The 27,561-nt window shown below is 36.5% G+C and overlaps 2 protein-coding genes across 10 annotated transcripts in view; both read left to right on the forward strand.

The window, feature by feature from the left end:
* NMNAT3 (nicotinamide nucleotide adenylyltransferase 3) overlaps nt 1–9,768 on the forward strand; it is a 41,403-nt gene extending 31,635 nt beyond the window's left edge. For all 9 annotated transcript variants that reach the window (XM_080410343.1, XM_080410346.1, XM_080410350.1 and 6 more), the window contains one exon: nt 591–9,768. In XM_080410343.1, coding sequence (XP_080266469.1) covers nt 591–1,000 — 410 coding nt within the window. In that variant the 3' untranslated portion in view covers nt 1,001–9,768. The remainder of the gene's footprint in view (nt 1–590) is intronic.
* RBP1 (retinol binding protein 1) lies at nt 2,483–27,561 on the forward strand. The gene is made up of 4 exons (XM_080410352.1): nt 2,483–2,590; nt 3,201–3,379; nt 15,531–15,632; nt 18,798–27,561. Exons 1-4 carry the CDS (start codon nt 2,518–2,520, stop codon nt 18,849–18,851), a joined length of 408 nt encoding a protein of 135 aa, XP_080266478.1. The 5' UTR covers nt 2,483–2,517; the 3' UTR covers nt 18,852–27,561.

The raw sequence follows: 27,561 nt of genomic DNA on the forward strand, positions 1-27,561 counted from the left end.
AGAGTGCCGTAGGGCAGCTGCTTCCTAAGGGATGGGGAGCCATCAGCCATCACAGTGGCAGGCAAGGGACACACTAGCTGGGGCTGGTCCCACAGTACCTGAGCAAAACAAGCAGAGCAGACTGGAGTGCAGTAGCCTGGTTCAACCAAGTCTAGTCCTTGCGATAAAATAATTATCTTCTTTATTTGCTTCTTCCCCTTTTTGGCTTGCTTGAGTGGAGGAGTAATTTTCCTTTAACATTGTACAGATAATATTTGATACACTGAGTGATGATGAACTAGGTGATAAAGTAATTGTGACCAAACATATAAAATCCAAACTAAATTTTGCTTGCAACTTCTTGAAAGAAAACCGGAGTAAAGGTAAATGATTAAAAAAAACCAAACCACCAAAGCCAAACCAACCAACCAAACAAACAAACAAAAAAAACAACAAACAACAACAAAAAAAAAAACACAGAAAACAAACCAGACCAAAAAAAAGCCAAAACAAAACCAAAAAACTTAAGAATTAAAACCCCAGTTTTAAGTGTAAACTTCCTAGAAAACCAAACAAGTGTAGAAGTCTCTCATTTCCTTTTGTCTTTCCAGGTCTACCAGAATTAAAGCTACTCTGTGGGGCTGATTTTCTACAGACATTTAAGACCCCTAATCTCTGGAAGGAAGAACACATCAAAGAAATTGTGGAAAAGTTTGGTTTGGTCTGTATTAGCCGTGCTGGCTCTGATCCTGCTCAGTATATTAATGAATCAGACCTTCTAACTAAATTTCAGCACAATATCTTTCTGGTGAAAGAGTGGATTCAGAATGAAATCAGCGCAACACAGATACGCTATGCCTTGTGCAGAGGGTTAAGTGTAAAATATCTTATACCAGATTCTGTTATATCCTACATTGCACAGCATAATATCTACACGGAAGAGAGTGAGCGGAAGAATGAAGGTGACTTGCTTCAGCCTCTTAAGTTGTGTAACACAACAGTAAACCCACTAAATGACTGATGTCTGTAGTGTGTGAAGTGGGCAGACCTGGCATTTTTTCATATAAAGTTCTTTCAAAATTTATTTCTTGTTAATGTACATCAGTCCAAAATTTCATTCATTCCTGTGGTGTTTTAACTTCATGTTTTTGTATTTGGAAATTGGGATGTTCAGCTGTGTAGCTTAAAATATATAAAGAACAGCTTCCTTGTGAAAATAAAAGAAATAAGATCTTAACAGTAAATATGACTCTCTGGTAACACTTAAGGGTCAAGCATAGTACTTTCCTGAATTGTAATTCTGTAATCCTACAGACAGCTTTAGCATGAAGATGCCTTACTGTTATGAAGCAGCAAGATAAAATTAACCATAACTTTTCTTTTTATATATATTTATTTAAATATATGACACTGCTAAACTTTGACTTTTTAGGACCCTGAATAACTTCCTGTGTTTTGGCAGTTTGGACAAGAGGTGGAAATAAATCTTTCTTTCATGCAAGCACTTAAAAATGCATGTACCATTCATGTAATTTTAAGCCTCCAGATTCACAAATGACAGACAGTCCTCATCCCCAGATTTAAAGTGGGTTTCTTTGCTTCTCTGATCCAGAGTCTTCTGTAAAAGTAAGTAATTGCTGAAGCTCTGGAGTAGATAACATATCCAAGAGGAACTTCAGCTGTACCATTTGAATATACATAGTAGAAAATAAATGAAAATAGCTAAGAGGCTGTCTCAGTATTTGAGCCCTAATGTTAGCTAGAAAAATCATTCTGTGTTGGTTGCCTAGTCTCCTGATTCAGTCTATGTTATTTTTGACAGAAGACACCTTCAAAAACTACAGAATCCATAAAGTGTTACTTCTGTGTTTCAATGTTGCTTAAATTAACTGAAAGCATACATTCAGTAGCGATATACAGGATTAACCACTGCTTCTTGACACAAGTTCCCATCTAACTGGCTCTTTTTGAGTGCTCAGGTGGCCACTGGTTCTCTAGAATTAAGAAGCTTGTGGAACAAGGGAAAGTAATGCCAGAGACAAATCGCTTTCACTGAGTCTGTATGATCATTTTCTAAAGAGTAGGTGGCATAAAGTAGTAAGAACATATTCAAGGAAGAAAGATTTGCCATAAAAAAACCACACAAGCACTTATATAGCTTTGGCTAATATCCTAATGTAAAGCTATTTAAAAGGGTATTTTTTTTTCTGAGTGGCATGAAAAATGAAGAGTAATATGGCTAAAATGTATCTCAAGATAATCGGAACCCTTATGGAAGTTATGTGGAAGGTGAATGTTTCTATTTAAATCAAGTCATCCTGCTGTCACTAGAAATTGCAGAGGTTCAGCCTTGTGGAAGGGTTTAAAGGCAACACTTCAACAATAATCGGATTAGAAGGACTTGCATAGCTACATGGTCTAAAAAAGAGATAAAAGAAACCAGATTTCAAACTTGCCGCAAAGTAAGGCAGTGAACTGTGTGGTGCAGAATCAACACACTGTTCTGAGACTTTGATTTGACAATTACCTGAAGCAGGGATGCCTGCAGATTTCAATGGCTACTGGAAAATGGTCAGCAATGACAATTTTGAGGAGTATCTGAAAGCACTGGGTAAGGTTTCCTTTGTAATTCTTTAATAAATAATCAATACATGCAACCTGTCTTAGTCTTTACATTAATCTGTTTTTTCTTGTACAGCCATAAATCATTTTTGTGAGAAATATTTTGGGGGGGAATGCACTTTAAGAATTGCCTTATGCAAAATTGGTTTGTCTTAAGCAGCCTCTACTTTTTACCATCTTGAAGCTTTCATTAACAGAGATTAAACTACATAGCTTGAAGAAGTGACAGATTTCAAACTTTAAAAAACAACCATAATTTGAAAAAGAGTAAATTTTTTATGTGTAACAAAGACAATGGTGTACCTAATGCAATATCGTGTGTTTGCATTTGATGTAAAGTGCTAGTATTTCTATAAAAATATTGAAGGCCTTATTAACTGTCAAATATAAGTGATATTTTTTAGGATTTTGCATAATCAGAAAATCAAAACATTAACTTGCTGAAGTTAAAAGAATTAGGTTATGTACTTTTTCCTGGTGACAAAGCTGGCCTGAAAGATCTGGACATTTATCTTTGTTTGTTTTAGTTCTCCGAAGAGCTACAAACTTCTTTTTGTGGTAGACTTTACTGGATTAAAATAATTCTTTTTCTTTTTCAGATGTAAACGTTGCTGTAAGAAAAATAGCAAACTTGCTAAAACCTGACAAAGAAATCCTTCAGAATGGGGATCATATGATCATTAAAACTCTAAGCACTTTTAGAAACTACATCATGGAATTTGATGTAGGAAAGGAGTTTGAGGAGGATTTAGCTGGGGTGGATGATCGCAAATGCATGGTAAGAATTAGAACTGTAACAACGGACAAAAAAAAAAAAAGAGTATTAATAATCTGAGGCCTTTCACAGACCACATCTGTTAACCATTTTGTGTGGCTATTTCTGTACTTCTCAGTTTGCCAATATCTGCAGACAATTTTTAGCGTGCCTTTACATTAAAGGAAAGCTAATTTTAATCAGGAGCACGAAACAATGAATGAATGAATAATAACTTCAGTGAAATGTTACTGAATTATACTCGGATATTTGTTAGTCAAAAAGACAATTGTGTTCAGACTTTCAGAATCTCTTCACTGAATAATGTTTTACAGTAAAGGAAATCCACAAGAATGGCCAACTGCTCAGAAATTTACTTTTCTTTCTTGTTCTTGTTCCTATGCGTGCTCCTTCCTGGCTGTATTTATTAGAGTAGATGCATTAATTAGGCTACTGAAACAAATCTTATTGCAATCAATAAGCAAACACTGAGGATTCTGCCTTATGAGCTTGCCAGAGAGACAATATTTTCTGACTTATGACTGATAAATACCAATTAACAGGGAAAAACTTGAGAATACCAAGTTCTTTCCTGTTAGTTTGAAGGCATGACACCTGTAATATCCCACAACGAAGAAGCTGATGAGCAAAAGAAAATTATCTCACGGGGGCCTGTAGAGGAGAAATCACATAAAAGAGAATTAATAGGTTTCCATTCTTAGATAGTGCCATTTAAAACCGGTACTATTCACTACCACTAGGATATGAAAATTTGCTTTTGCTCTGGTGATGGCAGGAAAGGGAAAGATCATGAAGATCAGAAAAAAAAAGAATGGCTAGCTAGCTAGCAAGTGCCTCAACTAATCTTTCTGTACTCCTTGTTACAGAGGCTAGAAGCATGACAGAATGCAGAATACAATATTCACAGAAGGGAGAAGCAGTGTGTATTTGTATAGGAAGGTACGCCAATGTCATCATGCATTTTTGACAGCTGGAGGGCTCTTAATCAGGGTAATGAAGTCCAGATCCACTGAACAGTTATGAGCCCAAAGGAGGACTTAGACTTAGGTAGCCAAATTACTGTCAGAGATAGCAATGTTCAAAACATCTGCTTAGGCACTAAAAATGTCTGAAGTCCTGAGTGTTTGCGTCTGTGAATTACTGGTTTGTGTGTGTACAGAAATGTCTCCATCTAAGCATTATCTGTACTTAAATACCATTAAACTCCATATAAAGGAGGACTAAAACATCCTCTACATGGTGGAATGAAGTAATTATGCTCTGAGGCTGTCTAGCATGTACCTGCAATGAGTTCTTATGAAATGTGTCAGCCAGCCACTGTGCTGAAAAATCAGCTTCAGAAGACAGGAAAATGTGGTCCTTGCCTAGTTCTGCTTTTGAAATGGTGAACAGAAGTAAGACACAACTCTTGATTTCCTGACAAACACCCTAATTATTTCATTATTTGTACAAGGCCACAATTCTCTACCCTATTTTGTTAATTTGAGTGATAAGGAAGAATTCAAAATGTTGAACCAGGAAGGTGAAATTAGAAAATTATTATTATAGTCGCTACAACAGCTATTTGTTTTGGAGTGGAACCTAGTTCATCCTACTTCCAAGGGTTGCTTAAATATTTCACCTATTGGCTGTTTAGTGCAAAATGCTTACTCAGCCTTGGAAGCAGAAGATACCAGGATCTTCTTGCCTTCTCAAAAAAAATTCCCAAAGGGTAGTCACTAACCCTGACTTAGGCACATAACACCACAAAAACTTTCAGAAATCCTCCATGTCCCTTGGTGGCGTCCAACAACAGATACCAATGGCAGCTGTACAGTTAAGGTCACTGATCACTGATTCTCTATTTGCCTTGTAGCAATGTATCATACCTTATTAAAGATTTCTACCAGACCTCTGTTTTCTCAAAGACAAAACAGTACAAGAAGCTGTCTTTCTGAAGGCACTTCAGCTCAAATCTGATAACCATGATGTCAGGCAAAACTTGCAGTTATTAAGCAACAAAATAACTCCAATGTTCCAGGAGGAGTCTTGTGAGAGAAGGGTCATGGGGGTGATATAAGAGATACTGGACCGCTCCCTGAGTGGTGTTATGAAGGAAACCACCATAAAAGCAAAGGTTGAATATCGTCCTTTTCTCATCTATAGCTTGAAACTGCATGCCATAAATAGCTTAATTGTTAATAATCAACCTGTGTAATGGGAGAGATTGTGAACCAATTATTGTTATTTATATTGTGGACTGAGCAGACTACTGGGCAAGTTTTATCCAAGTAGCTCAATGTATGAGAAGTACAAAGTAACATCAGTAAGACAAGTTACACATTAAACATTAATCTATATAGCAGAGCAATCATCAGGAGACTAGCAAAAATAACCTTAGAAGTTAATTCATCCAGTAGGTATAGATAATTTTTTCTTTTAATGAAGAATATATCAACTAACTAGACTTAACGTATCAGTAAAAATAGTATTAGCACAGGTTAAATCTTGTGTATAATTCACTGAAATTATATTCACCTTTCAGTTGTAGAACACATCTTTGATTCAGTCAGTGTGGAGTGTAGCTACAATAATTCCAAATCAATACTGTGATGAGTAAAGGCTAAAACGTTTTGCTGATACTTACTTTGGAAGTGAGTCGATGACAGTAGGAATTGATACTCCTGTGATAGTATAACCCCCCTCCTTCATTTCAGTTAGGATTTTTTCATCTGTGTATAGTTGGTCACTCCTGGAAGCTTGTCTGAACTTTCTGGAACAGTGACTTAATTGAGCTGGATAAACCTTAGCAGTTTCAGTTTGTCTTTTTTTTGACCTTTAACTGTTGCTTTGGTGTATGCACATGATTTTAGGTGGTTCTGTTTTCTTAAGGGGTATAGGTAACAGTAGTTGGTGATTTTAGGTCCTTTAAAGACTTTGTTTCTGTTTTAAAGTTAAAATTTGCTACTTTGGAATCTTGAGAAACTCAAAAGCCCTACTAGTTAAGTTAAAGATGCCATTTCTCTGTTTTGTAAAACAGAAGGTTAGGCTAGTTGACCACACAGATGTGCGGACACAGGGGAGATCACTGATCACAGTGCAAGGTAATTCCAAGAAGGCAGCGGATATTCAGTGTGTTCTAAGCATTGCTAAACGCATGTATGGAGCAAGCTGCAGCACAACCTGGTCTCTTAAGAAATGCAAACAAGACATCTGCATTCACTTAGCTCCATAATGCTATTGTCCTTCTCCTGGAGCTTTTCCACAGGGATTTTCTCTCCTAGATAAAAATTAAAGAAGAATTTCTCTGTTTGTTTAGCAATTTTGTGAAAGATGTTTCTGCAAGTTTAATCATACTTAATATTTAGAGTTGTTAAAAATCTGGCAGTTTGGACTACAAAGGTAAAATGAAAGTTTATGTATTCAGGAGCATCTTTTATTCTTCTTTGCAAATGTTACAAGGTGCATGTTAGATGGTGTATTAAGAAGTTTAGAACATTGATACTGTATTACATTATTTCTTACATGGTGCGTAGTTTGATTCAGACCATGTGATAAAGTTCCCATTACTTTGAAGTTTGGTTTTAATTGGTAACATGCATTAGATGTATAGTGTACAAAGACAGAAATTCAAAGTTAAATGGATAACTATGGCTTTGGTATTTCCTGAACTATTTGATCCTGCTGTCTTCGTTCTCAGTAAAGCTCCAGTGTCATAAAAAAAAATCCTCAATTTTTAAGGTAAATTCTATAATCTCTAGTTGCTATTAATTTGATGAGCATCTCAGGTATTGCACTAAATATAAAATCTTGTTTCATGCACATAAACTTTACTGTGGAAAAAATTTACTGTGCACAAAAGAGGCAAGACGTTATTGAAACAACAATAATTGAAAACCATCTACAAATGTGTCTCATTCATCACCAGATAATTTTGCCTTCTTTTTTCACCATCAGTAATAAACAGTGAAGCTGAGGAAGCATCTGCAATGTGAAATATGTACCAGTAAACATAAGAATGGGGCTAAAGCAGAAAAGTTAACCTTATGTGCCTTCACAGTGTATTTGCTTAGTACATCAATCAAAAGTCTTAAAAAGCTGAAAAAACTTAAAGGCTGAAACAAAGGCTGAAGTTTCATGTTCCAAGTCTTTGCAACCAGTGACTCAAAGCAGATCGAGAATGGGATAGCTCAACTGCAAAACTTACTTCCCTAAAATTTTACTTTTCTAATCATTTTGCTGCTAAAGTCAGGGAAGGTTTTTGCATTATAATTTTTATGTGCTGTTCAAGCATTTGAATGAGACTGAATTGCTTTAGCTCAAGCTATTCAGAATGAATCTATCTTTTGACAGAGACTAAGAGCAAGTGATCTGATTAAAAAATCAAGGAAGATTCTATGTTCTAAATATAGAACAGGAGAATTTCTTGGATAACTGAAAATGGCATTAGTTACATTAGAATTGAGTATTTAGTTAAGCAAATGAAGGATGCTTCAGTAATTCAGAGCCTTGTGCTCTTTGGCATAGTCATTTCCTTCTTACATGGAAGCAGAAAAGGAAATGACAATGACTGGGGACTGGTAAACAGAATCTGAAACTGAAGTTGGGAAATTGTTCATGTTAATCATTTAGTTAACCAAAACAGAATAAAAGCAGAGTAGAACTAGATAAGTTATCAATTGGGTGTTCAGAGTTCTATTGTTGAAACTGATATAATTTTTAGTCATAGTTAAAACTTGTTGGGGTGGTAGGGTAAGGAGGATTTGGGAGTTGTAGAATTCACTCATCAGATCTGTCATAAATCTTACCATCTTCCTGAAAATATACAGTCATTTAACATTTAAGACAGCCACATAAGGATTGTTCATAGGCACCTAACCAGTCTGTCTGTCACACAAACCAGTGCTAGTTACATGTGCTATATCCTAGTGAAAGGAGGTAAGTTCTTCGAAACTGATCATGGCTCTGTTTTAACTAACAAACATACCTAATGTGAAACTGATTCCTCTCTAGTTTGTATTCAGGAAAAAGGCAACTGAATTTAGTTGTTCTAGTCATCATTTGATTTATACTGCTGCAAGTTCAGAATAAAGCCCTGTTGCAAAATAACATGGCTCATGAAGCTTATTTACATATTTAGGCAGTTTTAAGCAGTGTTTGTCAGTTCCACAAATGGAATTCACAGCTGTTAATCTAGTTAAGAGTAGGTGTTGGAATGAAGACTTTGCTGCCAGAAAAACAACAACCAACAAACAACATTCCAATACTTGGAATTCCAGTAGGGATTCCCCACAGGCTGAGAAAGCTCAAAATAAATTGTGCTTGTCTAGTAAGATGCAAGATCAGCAATATGTCTTTACTTGATCCCTCTGATTCAACTATTTTCTTTCTTTACCTCTTCAAATGCTGTCCTTTTTCTTTTTGGCTTGTAAGTGTTTTCTCATGTACTTTGTTGGAACAAGCATTGTTCTAGATTGGCTGCTGCTGGGAGGTGGTTTTCTGTCATTGCCTGTGTGTATATACTAGTCTTCTCTCAAATCCTATGCCCTCTGTCTCTGCAGTACTGTAAATTCCCCAGCTCCTTATTGGAATAATTTCCTATTGATACTTCTGACCTTTTACAAACTGCTGTCCACAAGTGAAGAACTGTCTTCCAGTCAACCCTTCTGAGGCTCCAGAGAACAGGTCCACTCTTGGATCTGCCTCAGGCTGTCTAAAACTCTAGTTCATTCAGTCTCTGTGCCTTAGTAAAGAGGAGCTGTTTCTTTTTTTCTGCCTCGTTTCACACTGCATGCTCTTTTGCCATTACTGTTTATTACCTGTAAGTGATATGCTCAGCACATTTGCATGGTGATATCAAATGAGATCTCTAGAATCTTTGGCCATATAATTTAAGATGTCATTAACTTCAAATTTTGCAGTGCTGGATTCATGTGTAAAACCTGAGACTCATCAGAAGCCTTGATCTAGTTATTCACAAAACCGCTGTGAACATATGAAGCTTTGTAGGAGAGATGGTTTTGGATGGGCTTAGCATTTCAGCTTTTTGTGAATCCTAAAAAGCTCAGAGAATTAAGAATGCAGAGTGTGCAATCAGAATCCGCTGAAAGCCTGAGAACCAGACTTAACAAATCCAATTTTTAATGACAAACCATTAATGTTATGTACAATTTCATCTTGCTAAAATTACGCAAAGGTTAAGTCAATTATACACATTAATTTAAACAGTGTCTTAGAATTGATTCTGTTTCTTGCACAAAGTGAATTGAATGTGCTGGGTTTTACTTTTTTTTTTTCCTGGCGTAGGATATACAAAAGTTTTCCTATTTTTGTATTTGTATACAATTTTATTTCAGTAAGAAAAAAATAAATCCACCATTCCTAAGAAATAAAAGATTATGCACTGTCCAAAATACTGCTTCTACTCTTCTTCCCACCTACATAGCCTGGAGCTTTGGCACTTACTTTCCTACTACCTGGAACATGTCTCTAGTCATTGCTTTCCTTCCTTACTCTTACGAGCAAGCATTCAAAATAAGGAATTTGAACATTTAAGATCTGATCCTATCTGACAGCAGCTTACCCTTTGATCTAAAATTTGTCAATCCAGTTCTAAGACCCTTTGCTAGCAATGGAGATACTGACAATCACAGAAGCAAAATACTGCTTCTAGAAGTGTCTCACTTTTTGACTGCAGTGAACTTCAGTACACTTATCAGTCGGGTACAGACAATAACAGTCTGAGCGAGTTTGTAATGGTATGAACACATTTCAGAGTCACGTAGCTATAGATACCTATTATGAGACGTGGTAACTGCCAGCCCTGCAAGCAGCTGAGAGATGAGTTGTATTGTACTACCAGCTACTTCCTATGCGTTAACTTTAGGAGTTCTGTTGCTGCATGGCTACAAACAGGAATGATGAGGTGGGAGATTAGATTTGTAAGTGCTCCTACAGGGTTGAACTGAAGTTAGTAAGGGAAGGAAAGGTTGGTATAGACTTTATCATTCGACCTAGCTACTGGATGGCTAAATATGTATGGCCTTTGTCCAGCAACAGTTATCTTGAGATGCAGTCCAGGAATCCTACCACTACTTTTTCTGTTGGGTTTGTTGTTGTTTTCTCAGTAGTTTATCTGTCTGTCACCAGCCTGCCAGATGCAGATTTGATGAGATAAAAGGAGTTACAGGATAGGGAGATGACAGACCCCAGACATAGTTGTAGCCCTTGTTAACAGTGTGCAGCACGCCTTCTACAGGTCATAGGTAGTGGCTGCAACATTACAGAACGCGTCTTCACAGACAAAATACAGTGTAACTGTGATACCAATATTAGTTTATTCCATCAGCACTTAATTTGATGAAAATTTCCCCTGCAGACTGCTTACCAGAAGTTTTTATATCACTTTGATACTTAGTACAGGTGAAAATGCTTGATCTTGAGAAGCTGTTCATGGAATCATAGAATGGTTTGGTTTGGAAGGGACCTTAAAGATCAGAGTTCCAACCCCCCTGCCACGGGCAGGGACACCTTCCGCTAGACCAGGTTGCTCAAAGCCCCATCCAGCCTGGCCCTGTACAATTCCAGGGATGGGCCATCCACAGCTTCTCTGGGCAACCTGTTCCTGAATCTCACCATCCTCACAGTTAAAAATTTCTTCCTAATACCTAATCTAAATATACCCTCTTTCAGTTTAAAGCCATTTCCCTTCGTCCTATCATGACATGCCCTTGTAAAAAGCCCCTCCCCAGCTTTCTTGTAGCTTTAACTACTGGAAGGCTGCTCTAAGATCTCCCTGGAGCCTTCTCTTCTCCAGCCCCAACGCTCCCAGCCTGTCTTGACAGGAGAGATGCTGCAGCCCTCTGATTATCCTCATTAGAATTAAAACTATTAAATATCTTGTTGGGATATATTACCATGTTTGACTAAAAATTCTGGGATATTTTCACAATACAGGGCACAGCTCAAATTGGATTTTCCTATGTCATCTGACCTAAACAATTACTTTCCATTGCTTATTCCTTCTTAAATCATAATTACAGTTGTTAAATGACTGGTCATTCTCATAAGCAGAGAATTACTCAACTGAGATGGAGCACACGCACTAGGAATAGCCAACATGGGAATGAGAAACATCGCCTACAGCCAGCATCGAATGTTTTTGCACATAGACCTCACTGGGAAATGCAAAGTTCTCTGATGAAATAGTTTGATGACTCTTTCAGTAAATTACAGGTCAGCATCTCTGGCTGTGGGTCAATATGACTTGCCAATAGAAGCTGGAAGTAGTATCTGTTGTAATTCTGCAAGATTTCAGTACTGTTGCTGCTACTAGAGAAAATGCATAGTCAACAGATTTGCTTTTACTAAATATTTCATTTAATAATTCTACCTTGACTCATAACTGAAAACAGTGACTATAATACTTCAATTATCATTTCTTCTAGCTTTAATTTTCAGGAAGATGGTGTTGCTATGCACATGTATTTAAATCTTTGTAATACAGAGAGATAAAATCACTAACAAATGTGAATGGCCAAGTAATAAAAAGATCTCTAAGTAGTGTAAGACTACAGAAATCATATCATAAAACTAAAGAAAATGTAAACATTTTTTGTCTTCTGAAGCTTCAAAGGCTTCTTCATCTCCCAGAGAAACTCCGTCTGTTATTACACCTCAAGAACAAAGAGTATATAATCCAAAAGATATGCAATATTGGTGGTTAGAATTTTTGAGAAAAGTGAAATTGAGGCAATTTCTTATTTATCTCTTTGTTAACTCTTGTGCTCCTTCAGTATTTTTAATCACACTATTGACTAATCAAATTAATCACTATATTCTATTGAAGTTTCCTACAGAATTATATGCATTTGAATTGAGAAGTATTCATAAATTTTAGTATGATCAGGCAGTAAGCAAGCAAAACTTAAGCTTCCTTATGACAAACTAGATTATGTACTACCTAGTTTAAAGGAATAAATGAAGTCTTCCATTTATCCTACAAGTAGTACGAGATACTCAGAAAGGCAGAAGCCTTCAGTTTTAGAGAAATACTATATTTTCATCTAGTTGGTTCTGTTGCCATCAGGAAACTGCAGCTTTCCAGTGTCCTCAGAGTTTGTCTGCTCCTTTTGCTTGTGGAGGAAGATGAAGAATAGGAACTGTCTGCCTGGGGATGCTCTGCTCACCAAACCCTGGTAAAGATTTTCAGTCATTCCAGATAGGAGACAATAGCTCAGTCTCTGTAATCAGACAAACCTTAGGTAATGCTATTACCAAAATGGTGGCAAACAAGATTAATTATAAAAGCCTACTTTTCTAAGAAGTTGCATTATATAGAAGGTGAAGCATTCCTTTATCTTGATAGTAAGTATGTGCTGGGAGAGGAAAACAGCAACTAAAGGTTCATATAGAACTAGCTTACTAGTTTATTCAGCTGTTTGACTCCTAGTTATACAATGGTGATATCCTGATCCAAGTTTAAAAAATAAATCTTTGCTCTTACATACAACAAAAGAGATTATATTTACCAACATTTGTCCTACAGTGGTATTTTTGGAATATTATTATTATGTTCTGACTCAGCTATTTGGAAATGTTCTAAGGCAAGCATTGCTATATCTCGGCTGTTGGCAAAGGGTGGAATATTAGCAGCCATAGCAACTCCAACCTCAACTAATACTCAATGTGTGTCTCAACAGACATATTTGGAATGGAAGAATTTACTTCAATCTGAGTTAGAAGAGAAGTTTCTATCTTCTGTATTAGTTATGTCTTTTATTATAAGAGACATTACAGTTTGACCTAAAGGAAAAGAAAAGAAAAAATGCTACTGGTTAATCTTGCTGTCATAAAGTGGTTGTTCCTGCTAACAAAGAGGAGGACATTATGTTCTCCTGCAATATATTCTGTCCTTTACAACATTCATAGCAAAATAGCCACACACAAAAATCTGGAACTATATGGTTTACTCCTGTCCCTTCAGTATATATATTTCTGAAAGGGAAGCAGAGGATGATAGCCAAGAATATTGGCTGATAAAGCAGATTGGTTAACAGTCTGTGGTACTATAATCTGTGGTTATCACCAAATTGCCAAAAGCAATATCTAATCTTGACTGGAGAAAAAAGAAAGTCAGAGAAAAAAAGTGTGTTGTTTTCTGAGATGAAACAATTTCAGTCACCCTTGGAGGCTGAAAAAGTTAACATTTCCTTGCACTGCTACAAACATTTGCCTCCAAGTGTACTAAGCTAGTGAATATTATCAAGACTAATCACTTCCAGAACTTACTTCAAACTTTAGTAGTACAAATAAAGTTGGATCTTACTTTATTTATAATTATGCCTTTGGATTCACCTATAAACCCACAAAATTTAACTATTAAGCTAGTCTAATTAAACTATGCTGAGCTAATACTCCATGGATAAAAATGAGTGTGGTTACTAAGTAAAGTCACATATAGAGATGCTTCATTCCACAGTATCCCTCACATCTATAAGTCATTGGTAGAAATTATGTTCATTTTCTGATACATTAATTTTTAGAATCATGAGAAATTCTTAGTTATGCTAACTTAAAAATTAAACATTTTTCACTTTGACTAGTATAATTTGTTACCTTCTGTCTCCTATGGAAGAGGATTTAGGTGATGACCACATTAACTACAGCTTTACCCAAACGTGTTGGTTTTTTCCTACATTAGCATTTTATATATTAAAAGGATATGGGTTTTTTAAAATGTTATCTACTACTCAATTTAAATACATCCTTTTATGAGAGTAAACAGAAGAACCTGTGAATGCATTTTCCAAAATGGAGAGATTTTTAGCAAGGACACATGAGTGTGTCTTTCAGAGACCCCATATGGTGCAAATAGACTATGTGGGATCAATAACAATGCCTTGCATATGATTATCTGTGCTGGCACTCTTTCTAGTCATTCATTTTCCATGCTTGTTTAGTCTAAAGCATCCCAGGGGAGGAGACTGCTGGGCTGTACTCATTTAAAGATAGTGGCTACCATGGTTATCAATTAAGAATTAATTGTTTGTGACATACACAAATTAAATAAATAGGGCTGTATAGTCCTTGAATGTTGAACAGGTTTTAGTTCCCGGAATGACAAATGCAGGCTGACTTCTTTTCTTAGAAACTACACATGATGTATCCAGTAGGTTTTCCTTTAATGATAAGTCAGAATTCATCTTCTCTCTGTATTTGACTACTTATACATGCAGTGGCTGAAGACTTTTACAAGGTAGACATTAATTCCATATTTGGTCCTCAGATTCACTTCAAGCAAGCTGGTTTAAAAGCCAGGTGCTAATATTGATGTTAAACTATCCTCATGGAGCACAAATTGTCAGTGCTCTTCCCCTTCCCTCTTTAAATATTTTAGAGTATTGCTTCTCTTTATCTTAGGGACACGTGAAAGGCAAATTGTCAGTAAAGACTAACCAGAGTAACAAGCTACATTGAAGTTTTTTTATGAATCAAGTTCTACTGAACTACTCAAGACAGCACTAATACTCACAAAAGTGCTATGTTGAATCCTGCAATACCTTACTCACTATTTCTTAGTCTGCCAGTCCTGGTTCAAGCAGTTCTCCAGCTACAGTTACACAAAGCAGGATGCTGGCAAAGTTACCAATTTGCTGATATTTCCAAACCATTCTGCTTGATAATGGAAGGCAGATTTAAGACATGGGGAAAACCGCTCAGGATTTGAAAGCCTTGTTCATCCATAGCTGCCAGTATGTGGGTACTGTTTTCAGGTTTAGCAGCTGGGGAATCTTTCTTATGGTGGAAAAAAAACCCCGAATCCCAAGTTTTCAGCTTCTTTTGCAAATACAGTGTTAGGCTGCACACCCCTTCTGCCATTGTATTTGTCAGCAGGGAGAGAGGAGTGCACTCTTACACAATGATTTTTTTTAACATTTTTTTTTCTTTTAACAGCTTTATCTCATCCTTCCAGGTTTTGACAGGCAGCTGGCCAGCAACCTTCTGTTTAAGCTAATTAATTTTGTAATTATCCTAAGTGTTACAACACTCTACAGTTATTCTTCTTAGGAGATACATTAATTATTTATTATGTTAGAGAGAAGTTTTGCTTTAAGGAAACCAATCATAATATCAGACAATACTACAGTAACACTGAACATGTCTGTTTTGTTAGACCACTGTATCTTGGGATGGAGATAAGCTTCTTTGTGTACAGAATGGAGAAAAAGAAGGTCGTGGTTGGACCCAGTGGATTGAAGGAGATGAAATGCACCTGGTAAGATCATGTAACAGTTTTTAAATGCCAATCTATTAAAATGGTTAAGTGTAATGCAGCAGGCTGTGGGCTGTTACCTTGGCTTACTTTGACATAATTATGTATTGGTGCAGCATTTAACTTGTTTCTAAAGCAACTACTTCATTTGGAGCCATTAAGCTTTTATGTCCTTTACAAAGACTGTTTGATTTCAGAGCAGTACTCTTACTGTATTAACTGTCTGTCCAGACACACCAGTTTGAAATGTTTACAATGAGGAAGACATTTAACAGAATGTCCTTCATACGGTCCGTGAAATACACAGTATGGGAGCTGGTGAAATTATGCATCCAACAATAAGCCATAAGGGGAAAATACACCATTGTTCTTTTAAAATAATTACAGGCAGACTGCATTATAGCCTAGAGAACTAAAACAGCAATTAATTTTTTGAAATGTCATGTTCTTTCAGATCATAATTTTTATCTTTTTAAGTTAACAGGATCTGAAAGAAGATGCCTATTCTTTTCTCACACAGCTCTTCATAGCATCCTCACTGTCTCATCAGTGTGGGCAAAAGGCAGTCTTCCTGCTGAAATAATAAAATCCAACCTCCATTTCTGTTCACTGTTCAGTACTATTGTCATTCAGTAGTCTAAATGGATGTTCTCTAAATATTCAAATCAGTAGCAGTTATGAATTTTTTACAGAAGTACCCCAAACCCCTTATTACTCAACACAATTTCCATAGAATGCAGGTAGGGAGAACGTTACTGTGTAAGTGATCACTTTATAGCTGAGGTCATCGGCTCACTGAAAATAGCAGGGGGAAGTAATAAAAATGTGACTCCAGAATTCCCTGTGTATACATATTCCTTCTATCTATACACAAACACACGACAGTACTTCCATGCTACCTCCCAGCTTGACAACAGCTGGTGCCATGGAACCACGCATCAGCCCTTTCAGATTCTTTGCTGGCAAACAGGTTGCAATTAGCTATAGAAGTCTGGCCTAGGAATTCAACTGCACTTATGTGTAAATATATGAAGCAACAGCACTAGTTGCTTTTGGATTTCTCTGTATTGGCATCCTGGTTTCTGTCCCTTGCCAGCTCCGCTGTCATTATCTCTTCCCATTTCCTGTCACCAATTTCTTTGGCCCTGATTTCTGCTATCCTTCCTCTGATTTATGCTCTAGCCATGCAACCTAGCCATGGACCTCCAGGCCTGACCACTTTCTATACCTGTCAAGAGTTTGATTTTAGAAGTATAAGTTCAGATTCAGTTGCTCAAGTATATCTGTCTAGTGCCACTTTACATACCCCAAGGTAACCTGACTGTTCTGAGCCTGCTTTTTCAGAAGGCTGTGAGGAGTTCTGTATCATACCTGCCAGCTGATGCAGTCATCCATGCTCTCATTGGCACTCACACCATTTATCACAATCTGTCTCACATGTACACAAAAGTCAGTACAAAGTTACTTCATGCAAAAGAAGTAACAAAGTAAGTTAGAGGCCAGTCCCCAATATTTCAATTTCATAACTTTATATTTCATGAACTTCAAAAGATGTCCTCTTTATTTCTCTGAACCCTTGTTAATGTAACTCTCTCCATTAAACATACACTAAAAGAGTCCCATTTAGTATCTTGTTTTTGACCAGCTAAGATTACTAGGTTCTGTACTCTTGAGAGTCCTTTGATACAATGGGCAGTTACCTCTACAAAACTGATACTTCAATAGCTTTATGATCCTATTGAACTTTGCACAATGAGCCAAGTGTTAATTTAATTTTCCACAGTTCTGTAGAAAGTAGTACTACATGCTTTAGTAGTTTATTGCCTCCTATTTTCCCCATTTCATTCTATGGTCTGTACTTTGTAGTTCTTTTTCCTCCTTAGATTCTATTTTATGTGAGTGACTTATTTGACCATTCTCCATTTCCTTTTGAGTTTTATTGCCTTTTTCTACTGTATTGATTGCTTCTGCTCTGTAGGTTTTTGTCACTGTCAGCAGATGTCTTAACCCTTATTGCACACTCCTTCTTCTGGGTTATCTATATAGATATATATAGAAGTGAACAAAACAGGTCCTAACGAAAGTTATTGTATCAGTCTGCTTGTTTCATCAATTCATCATGAAGCACTTTCTTTTACTAGGGATTAGCAACACATGCCAATAAGGTTATTGACTTAGTGTAAGGTTTTTTTAATATGCCATTTTATCAAAGTCTCCCTTGAGAAAATGTGCATAACTTCCCAAGAAACTCTGCCTCCTGTTCACTCAGAATATTCTGACAGCTTTATTAAAAGTCTTATCTTGAAATAGAAAGTACATCCCTTCTGATAGGCCATACATAACCTTTGTCTTTATGTCCCTTAAGAAATTCCACCCCTTTTTCTTTTTCCACCAAATCCAGGTAACACCTCCACACATATTCTGTGCGTTTCTCAGGTCTAACTTAAATAGTTTCAGGAATGGAGCAGATTAAACTGCATCTTCAGTGAGATTAGGTAAACAGCAATAGGGCTCATAAATCAGTGCCCAAGATGCTTATGCACAGTTCACGATGATCCAAGGACTAGCAAGTAGGGTTTTTTGAAAAGCTCTTGTGAAACACAAAAGAACAGTAGGCAGCATCAGGCATCCAGTATGGTCAAGTTCAGTCAAAACTCCCTGCTGTGCTGTGATTTATAGATCTAGATGAAATCTTCTGTACACAATTACCTGTCCTTTTCTAGCCATGTTCGTTGTGTTGCTAGAGTGGGCTTTCAGCTGATTTCTGGTTTTGTAGGTTTGAACTACGAGTCATCAATATACAGATCCAGAACTGGTTATTCAGATCCATCCCCAGATACCTTCTTCATGTGTCCAAAATAGAGAATGCTCATTTCAAAGACCTAAGCAGTTGAACATACTGCAAATAGAGAATAATGCACCAGGAACATGTTTGACCCTTTAAGATCCGAGATCCCAAAATAACTTCTCCTTCTCTGCCTTTCACCAGAAAACAAACCCAAACCAGCTGGTTTCTTTTAGGATTAAAAATAGGCTAAAATATGTACAAGCTACCCAATCTAATTTGATAGAAAATTGTGGATTTAAATTAAGATGGACATGCACATGAATGTATAATGCATTAATTCTATGTAAAAGTTGTATTTTTAAATTATTTTCTCTTCCTAGGAAATAAGAGTGTGTGGAGTCAAGTGTAAGCAGGTTTTTAAGAAGGTACAGTGAGCCTACTACTGATACAGAAGTGAAGAACGGTAGAATTTACAGACTTGCCACCAAATCTCCAAATGCTAGTAATGAACATCATCAGTGATAAGAGCAAATACAGAAACGAAGATCACATTAGAACTGTATAGTTAGAATAAATTATTTTTAACAGATCATTTTAAAGAAATAACCGCAAATAAAACTATTTTTAGAACTGCCAATTAAAGATACTGATTACTATAAATGTGTGTGTACTGTAATTATTAACTACACCAAAATAGGGCTGTTTGGTATAGAACGAGATACTAGAGTTGAAGACCTTGTAAGCTAATTTTTTACTTAAAATGAAAATCACCCTTCCATAGCCTTAGCAAGGGGCTTTCAGGTAGTCTTCTTTTCAATATTCAGTTGTAGTTGTAGGGAAATGAATGAAACCTGTAGTATCTGGCTTACACTTCAATCATGAATTCACTGAAGCCAGTGGGAGTTTTACCATCAGCTCCAATGGAGCAGTACTTCACTGAAAAGTATCCTACCAAAAATAAAAATCTGATTGCTCAAATCAAAACAAGTAAAGGTATGGATCGATAGTCTGGAAAAACAGTACTTACAGATGCATGGCCAAGGGGCAGTTCTTTTCCAACTGCTTTAGCCCGTTCTTTTTTTTTTTTTTTTTTTTTTCTTATTCTGGAGAAAGTACTGGTAAGATCACTGCTAGAAACTGTATATAATTCTACACAGTCCACACAAAAGATTTGACTAGCATTGCTTTGTACAATATAATATGCAGATTTTTTTACAATCCATTGTAGTCCTCATGTTCTCATGCAGACTATGTGTGTAACAAAGCATTGGCCTAGCAGTTTCCAGTGCTTATTTAGTCACTGATTATAGTAGCAGTAATTTGCAAACCAAATTGCCGTATTTTCAGTCTATTGACACACCAGATATACAATTAACAGCACCACTTTGCATCAAGTTCAAAAAGACGCAAGGACACAGGGGCCTGGTTGGATCAAACCTTTAGCACATGACACAGTATTACAATTGTGTCCTGTAATGACCATTATTAACCATTTTCAGGGGCTTAATCATTGGGGAAGTCACTATGGCAGAGTTTGAGGTTGCCTAAAGTAGGAACACACCTTTCCCTACTCTGCTGCCAGCTCTTGTGCATAGCATTGCTTTTGCCTTCTTTGGGAACCCAGCACTGAGACAGAACAATTTTAGACATGTAAATGGGAACAAATGCCACCATTCTCAATGAAACAGAGGCAGTTTTAATACACGCACTATTATTAAGCCTGGTTAGAAAAACTAGCAGCCTGATCTAACATGAAGAAATGGAGGCTCAGAAACAGTCATTGTAAACTATAAAGTTTGTACAGCAAGGATGCTAAACTTCTTAACTATGGTATTTCAGCCATACTATACATATTGTGAGTGTAGCATCAGATGTGCTGCAATGGATACCTAATTCAGTTTTGTAAAGTTTTGGGGTTTACTTTACAACAGAAAATACACAGAAAATATTATCCATGAAGACTTAAGCATCCATATGTGATAAACAAGTGAAAATAAGCCCTCTCTGTAACTTCTTATGTTACTATTGCAGCAGCTGTGGCTCATAGAATTACAGACATATGTAATGCAGTTGTTTAGGTTCCCTTGTAGTTTTTTTCTTGGCAATATGCAATACACCTAAGGAAGACTCTGGAAATTATACTTTAGTCAAGCATACACATGCAGAAGCTGTTTTTCTCTCCTGGAAGAGTGTGTTAGCCATTTAGGGATGTTTCCACAGCTATATGCATATTCCTCCTGACCAATATACAGACCAGCAGTTAAAGGTGATTAAGTTTTCTCATACTTGGAGTGGGACAGGTCAAAACTGGTTGCAGTTAAATACTCTAGAAGGTTGTGAGGGAGGGAAAAGGATCAGAAATCTGTGTATCTCAGGTTAAAAATACTGCTATGCTCTAAGTAAAATTGCAAATACCTGTCTACTTAAAATGTTATTTATTGCCTTACACAAGGCTGGGGATATCCCAGTTGCCAAATCTCAGTGCATCAGTTATTTGTTTTTCTTGAAAGATTATTGGACACAGAAACTTCTTTCCTTCAAGTTTCTAAATTACTGATTTCAAAACCATGCACACCTTTCCACTCTTCAGCCCCAAGGAAAGCAAGATAACAATGGAAAATAAAGAATGAACTCCAACTTCTCATTATAACAGATACTAGTTTTTTCAGATCACCTATATTTTCCTTCTCATGTGAAAATTGAAACTACACAATAGAGATGGTTCACACAACTATCCACAATTAAACTTTGCATAATTACTTTTAACATTCAGCATTGACTGAGACCTTTTTTGAAATGTAGTTTTCCTTCAATAGAACTTGGCAGTTCATAACCTTTAATTCACCACGTCTTCTAATTTTTGCCTGAAGCTCCCTGCAGTCTTGTGTAACATTCACAAACTCTTTTTGCAGAAGGTTGTAAGTGGATCAATTAACATCTAGCTAAGTAAATCCAATTGTTAAAAGCTATTATTATTGTAATCAAACAGACAGCTTTTCCCCTTTGGGTCATTTGGTACAAGGGCAAATTTAGCACCAAACTAATAACTAATGGCTTATCAACCAGGAGCAATGTAACCTGCTTCTAATTATGAAGAAAAGGCAAGCTCAGGAAGCACTACCACAGTTCACATACATAAAGTACAGAAACTTCAGAAATATTTAACTTTGAATACTTTCTCTTCAAATCATCTCAATTGCTTGTCATTATAATTGCAACCTGTTATCTCTACTGCAGCAACAATTTCACTTGGAAAAGGAAATCATGTTCGTTCATTGCTTCCATGATGATGCTCTCCAAATAGTGCATATAAAATTAGCAATGCTGTTTCCATAAACCTTTAACAACTTGTTATCATAAAATGTAATTTAAAACTTCCTCCATAAAATAGCTACTTACTGAATGTATAGCATTCAACAATTACTTGACAAACATGAGCCCCCCTGGCTACTTACAAAGCTACTTAGTAGCCAAGACCTCCACAGTGAATTCACATCCAGATTTTCTTACTAGTCAGGAATCAAATGCATGTTACTTTTATTGATCTTCCACAGAATTTCAGCTATGGTTTTCCAATACCAACCCTGTATTTCTGCACAACTGCATTGCTTCCAGATAATGGACATTTTTAATTTTGTAAGGAAAGATCAGTGCTTACTGATCTTAAAGCAGTGTGAATGGGAAGGCAAAAAGTACGTTTCATCATTTCTAAAAGTTAATCCAGACCTGATATTATGCTCAATCCAGAAAACTCTAGGTGACAAAAGCTAAAGAGTAAATGAAGGCCAATGTTTTCCATAGACACGATTGTTCTCCTTCTTCAGTTCCCACAGTTTGGGCTTTCATGTTCCTTTTCTAGGTGAGTATGATCTTCTGAAGGTGACTGGGAAACTCACTGCTACATTTTGTATTCTGTGGCTTCTCAGTAAAGGGCACACAGAGAAAGAACACATACTTGCTGTCTTAATAGCACGTGAAGGCATGTTGTGCATATGAAGTTTCGGCTTTATGGAAGAAGTAGGGAGAGAACCATGTTTTTACCAAGTGTGGTGCAACAGAGCAAAATTGAGAGCCTGAAAGTTCAGGAGGGCCAAACGTACTGTGAAAACAGAAGTAGCAATGTGTAATACAGCTGTGAGCAACCTGCTTAGCTTTCCTAAAGATACAGATAATTAAACAAACATTAGGGATAAATCAATCTAACTGAGGTATGTAACAATACTATAGTGATAAGCTGATCCAAGATTTCTCAGATATTCACCTGATTTTTCCAGCGGAAAAATTAATTTTGCTTTGATAATGTCAACTTCAACCTTCTGCAACACTGTTGAAATATTTTGTGCAGATCTTTTCATTATAAGCCCCTTATACTGAAGTTATATCTACTTTTGAAATGCATCCATGTTTGGATTTTCATATCTCTCTTATCCTTTGCATTATTGCTTGCCCATAAATTCAGTCCTTTCTTTGCAGATGGGAGTGACTACAGCTTAGATGTAGAAATTTTTTCCAGTCCTGGGTATTCAACCTGCTATTAACCTCCTGCTCCCCTAACTTTCTCCTGTTCCTCTTCCCTCTTTCCCTTCCACTCAGTATCCAACAATGTTGCATATTCTGAGCAAGAAGGTTTGGAATACAACTAGGTTTCTACTGGCTCTCTTGTAATTCATTCCTTCCCCCCTTCCCCCCACCTAAATTTCACCATTGTTCCATACGTTTTTATAATTGTTTTCTCTGGCAAGTGCCTTACTGTACACAAGGTTTCCTTTTCCTCAGGGAATACTGCCAGTAATTAGATTACACTCTTTGCTGCTCGCCCTGTCCAGCAGAGGGCAGTCTGCTTGTTTGGACAATACACAAATTTGGGGCTTATCCCACCATGGACTCCCACACAGCTTCCAGAAGGAGCAGAGCATGCCGCATTGGTGACACTCTCCATAGCACCAAGTTTCAGTGCCAGAACTGGGCAAGTAGCCTGACAGCTCTTCCTAAAGCCTACAGCTCTGGGCTAGAGGCCACTTGGACCTCAGAAAGCCCCCAAACAGGGTGCTCCATGGAGGTACTTGCTTAGAAGCACTAACCTCATTCTTTTTACAGAAGTCTTTCCTATAAAGTCAAAGCAAGGTGCATGGAGGTGTTAAAAAACAAAACCAGGATTTTGGTATAAATTTGCAAAAAGGGACTTGCTGACTTAATGGCCAGCACAGTAGCTATTAAGCACAAGTTTTGAACATTCAGTTGTAGTTAAAGACAACATCAGTGCAGAAGTCTTCTTGCTTGATCTCCATTGACCATTGGTTATACACTTTCAAAATTGGACTCTGGGCAGCACAGGGGAACAGAAAACAGTCATTAAATCTTTTTATAGCAGTTGAAAATTAAAATGAAGTATCTCAAGCACTGATTTCTCAAGAATTATATTTGCTGAAGTCTCACTTTTGTGAGTGTAGTTGCAGTATTAAATTAGTATTATATTAGTATACAAAGTATTACATTACGTATTTCCACCTCTTGCTGCAAGACCTTGTTTGTTTAGCTAAAACTTCATTTTCAGTGTTCAGACCACAGAAGACAGAGAAGTTGGTTGACAGTTTTCTACTGTCCAATTCTTAGGACACTGATACAATAGTAGGAGTCCTTGAGCCACATGCCTCTTAGCAAGTACTTGAAGTATACTGTGAATTCAGAGAGGCACAGACACACAGACACACATTTCATCAAAGCAGAAACCAAGTTTGGAAAAAGAGTCTAGTGGTACAATCATTAATGAATTTGTGGCTTAGTTTAATCTGCTATTCATTAGAAACTTTCTCAAAGCATGAGGCATAGGAGACCGCTAGTTTCCACTCTGAACATAACACTTCATGTAAAATATGTTAGGCACCAAACCTAATTACTGATTAACTAGTAATTATTATTTTACAGTTCTCCATGTTACTTAAAATTACAGTTCTAAGATCCCAGCCAATTTAGAAGTTAACGTGTTACTGCTCTAGAATACTGATGCAAAAGTGCAGTGCTTCACTGTGCATATGTTACTATGTCTGTGCAAATCATATAAAATGTAAGATCAGAGGAACTGCCTAACTTGAAGTCAACAAACTTAATGCATGGCAACATACAACCCACTGTTCTAGTACTTCAGGTAGCAAATGGTAAACAACATCATCCAACATGGTATTTAAAGCCTAATGAAGAGTCCAAAGAGGATACTTGTTGAGAAACCAGCAGAAACAACTGGAATATACTGGAGGACCTAAGGAATGAATGGAGTTTATGAAAATCTTTGCTAGCATTGTAGGGGGCACAAGATAATGCTGAGATGAGTCTCTTGAGATCCTCATCACATTTTCAGATTACACATCTGTCTCTCCTACTTCACAGATACAAGTTGAAAGCTATTTCATTCACATATCACAAAGACAATTCTTACTTTTTCAGAGATAAGAAAACTTCTAAGACCATTTTATAAAATGAAAGTTAGGAAATACCAAAATCCCTACTTTCCAGAATTATACAAACATTTATTTTAAACTTCATTGTGCTAATCCAAGATTCCAATCACTTTAGTAATTTCTAAATACACTTTATTAGTAGTACTAAACATTCTTACAGGTTTAAGTAGTAAAATGTCCACTGTCTCACAGTGGATGACAGATTAGGCAGATGAATAACAGTTTAAGAGGCTCCTCACAGAAAGGACACTTCTGAGTCCTGTACTTCCTTTTCACTTCATCTGTTTCTCAACCTATTTCAGCAATAAAGATTAAACATTTAGTGTGACCCTCCACTGCCTTTTTCATGGTATTTCTTATTGTTCACCTTCTGATCTACCTGTCATTACATAAAAAAACAAGGAAAATGATTAATTCAGGTTGTGTGCTTAGAACATGCAATGATTAAGAAATAAGGCTTTCACAGAGTAGAACATGAAAGAAGTTTCAGTAGGATTTGAAAAGCATAAAGTATCTGCAAATGCAAAGGGGCAGGTACAGAACTGAAACACTTTGTAGTGGTATGATCTGTAACAAAAACAGTGGTCTTTTAAGAGTAGAGAAGAGGGAAGAGTGAGAAAGAGAGAATTAGAATTAGCAGCACTAATGCTCTTTAATAAGTTGACTATGATCTAATAGCACAATCTGTACAGATGATATTTTCATTTGGAAAATTATTTGTTTTCTGGTTTATATGAATAATTCAAAACAAAGACATTGATTTTAGTGGGGCAAATAAGGGTATAAAACATTTTTCTCTACTTGAAGACTGGATATTTGATAGGAGTGCAAATCTAATCTAATCTATACAAAATACATGTATGTCTAAGGACTGATAATTTTTTGTTTCTGTATTCTAGAAATCCAGATTTTTTTAACAGACACCGAAATATTTTCCTGGCACAAAAGGATACAAATTAAACCAGATTCCATTACCTAAAGAGGTATTTTAATATTAATTAATATCATTAAATACATGGGTTTAATTAATCTTGTGACATGCCTTTAATGTTGCTTTAATTTTATCTTCAGGTATATTCTGTAGTGCCATTTATGCAGACTGCCACCCTCAGTGATTTCCACGTAACATGACTAATATTATACCACAATGCTCGCCCAGCCTTTACAGATCTGTAGCTCAAGGTAGAAGATGTTATCTCTGTATTTAATAGCCATCACCATATTTGTCTTTCATAAAACTCTCCAGTCACTTTTTGGATCAATGGAAACTTTTAACAAACACAACAGCCTTTGTCAGTTGTTTATAAAACACTTCTTGTTTCCATGAACCTGCTGCCTACTATTATAATGCAGTTCTTCCTAATTCCTGTACTGCAAAAGATACCAACCGAACAGCCATTCCTTATTTTGTCCATGACACTCAGATTTTCTTTAACCCTAGTATCTCAGTAAGATAAGTGTTCTGACAGAATCAGAGTCACTAGGCTGATTAAAGAGTATAAACTTGACTGTTTTCATTCCTAGAGGCTTTTGTTTAAAACACCAGAAGATCATAATGTTCCCATTTCAGTCCAAAGCACTGAAATACTCCATGGAAACACATGGACTAAGTGCAGCTCTTACAATCTAATCCATGGAAAACAGAACTGAAATAAGAGTTAGGGTGGCACTCTATATTTATGCAACAGTCTAACTGTGAAAGATGGGGAAATAACTGTTTAGTGTCATCTATGTAACAGTTTTATTGCAAAATAAGCATGAGTGGACTGAATGGCAAATACCTTAAAACAAGAAGGTGCAATAGGTTCCTAAAGAGTCTCTTATGGAACTAGCAGTAGAAGGTAACAGTCTACTGGCATGGAATGAACAATGTTCTCCTTAGATACATCTACTTTCATCAGTGTCCATCATTTGGTTGACTCTACTATATTAAATTTAAGTGGACAGTAAAAAGCATGAGTTCTTCAGTACAACATTAATAAAACTTCCCAGTATGTATCATATTGTTTTGCAGGGGTTTTTGACAGTCTCGTCTGTAATTGCATAACAGATTCATGGTTATTCATCCTTTCATCCTCTTAGTAACACATTTGTCTTGGAATACTACCGATGTGGTACTGCTATTTCTATTTTAAAGAGGCTTTTTTAACCTCCGAGCAGATGTTTATTTAAGTAATTTACTTCTGTCTAGCAGAAGGGGGCATAAAAGTAGAGTCCCTTCACTACCCTGTGTTTTATTACCAGGGCAAGCACTTTCCCTATATTAATAGCTATAATAAGTATCCACACTGAACACTTAAGCAGAACAGCATTTCAGTTCTTCACCAGTCCCTTCAATCGAACTTCCTGAAGATTAAGTTTCTATACCATGCAGGCAAAAAAAATTTCTCTTTTTCAAGGGTCACATTCTTATTAAAGGAAGGGAGGAAAGAAGGATAAGAAATGGTCTGTGGCTATAGACTCTACAGTTATTTATGTAACAAGACACCATTTATCTCATGGTACAACAGTATTCTAATGCTGAGCAAATTAAAAAGTCAATATTGTGACAAGAACATTTCAAATTTAAAATATTTTATTTGAAATAGTTCAGCTATTTGACAGTTCAGGATTAGAGCAGAAGCATGAGCAGTTAGTTATGGGTGCATAAGCATTACAGAGCAGCCAACATTTAGAACTTATTTGTGCA

This window comes from Falco punctatus (assembly GCF_963210335.1).
Source record: "Falco punctatus genome assembly, chromosome: 13".
Classification (NCBI taxonomy): Eukaryota; Metazoa; Chordata; class Aves; order Falconiformes; family Falconidae; genus Falco; species Falco punctatus.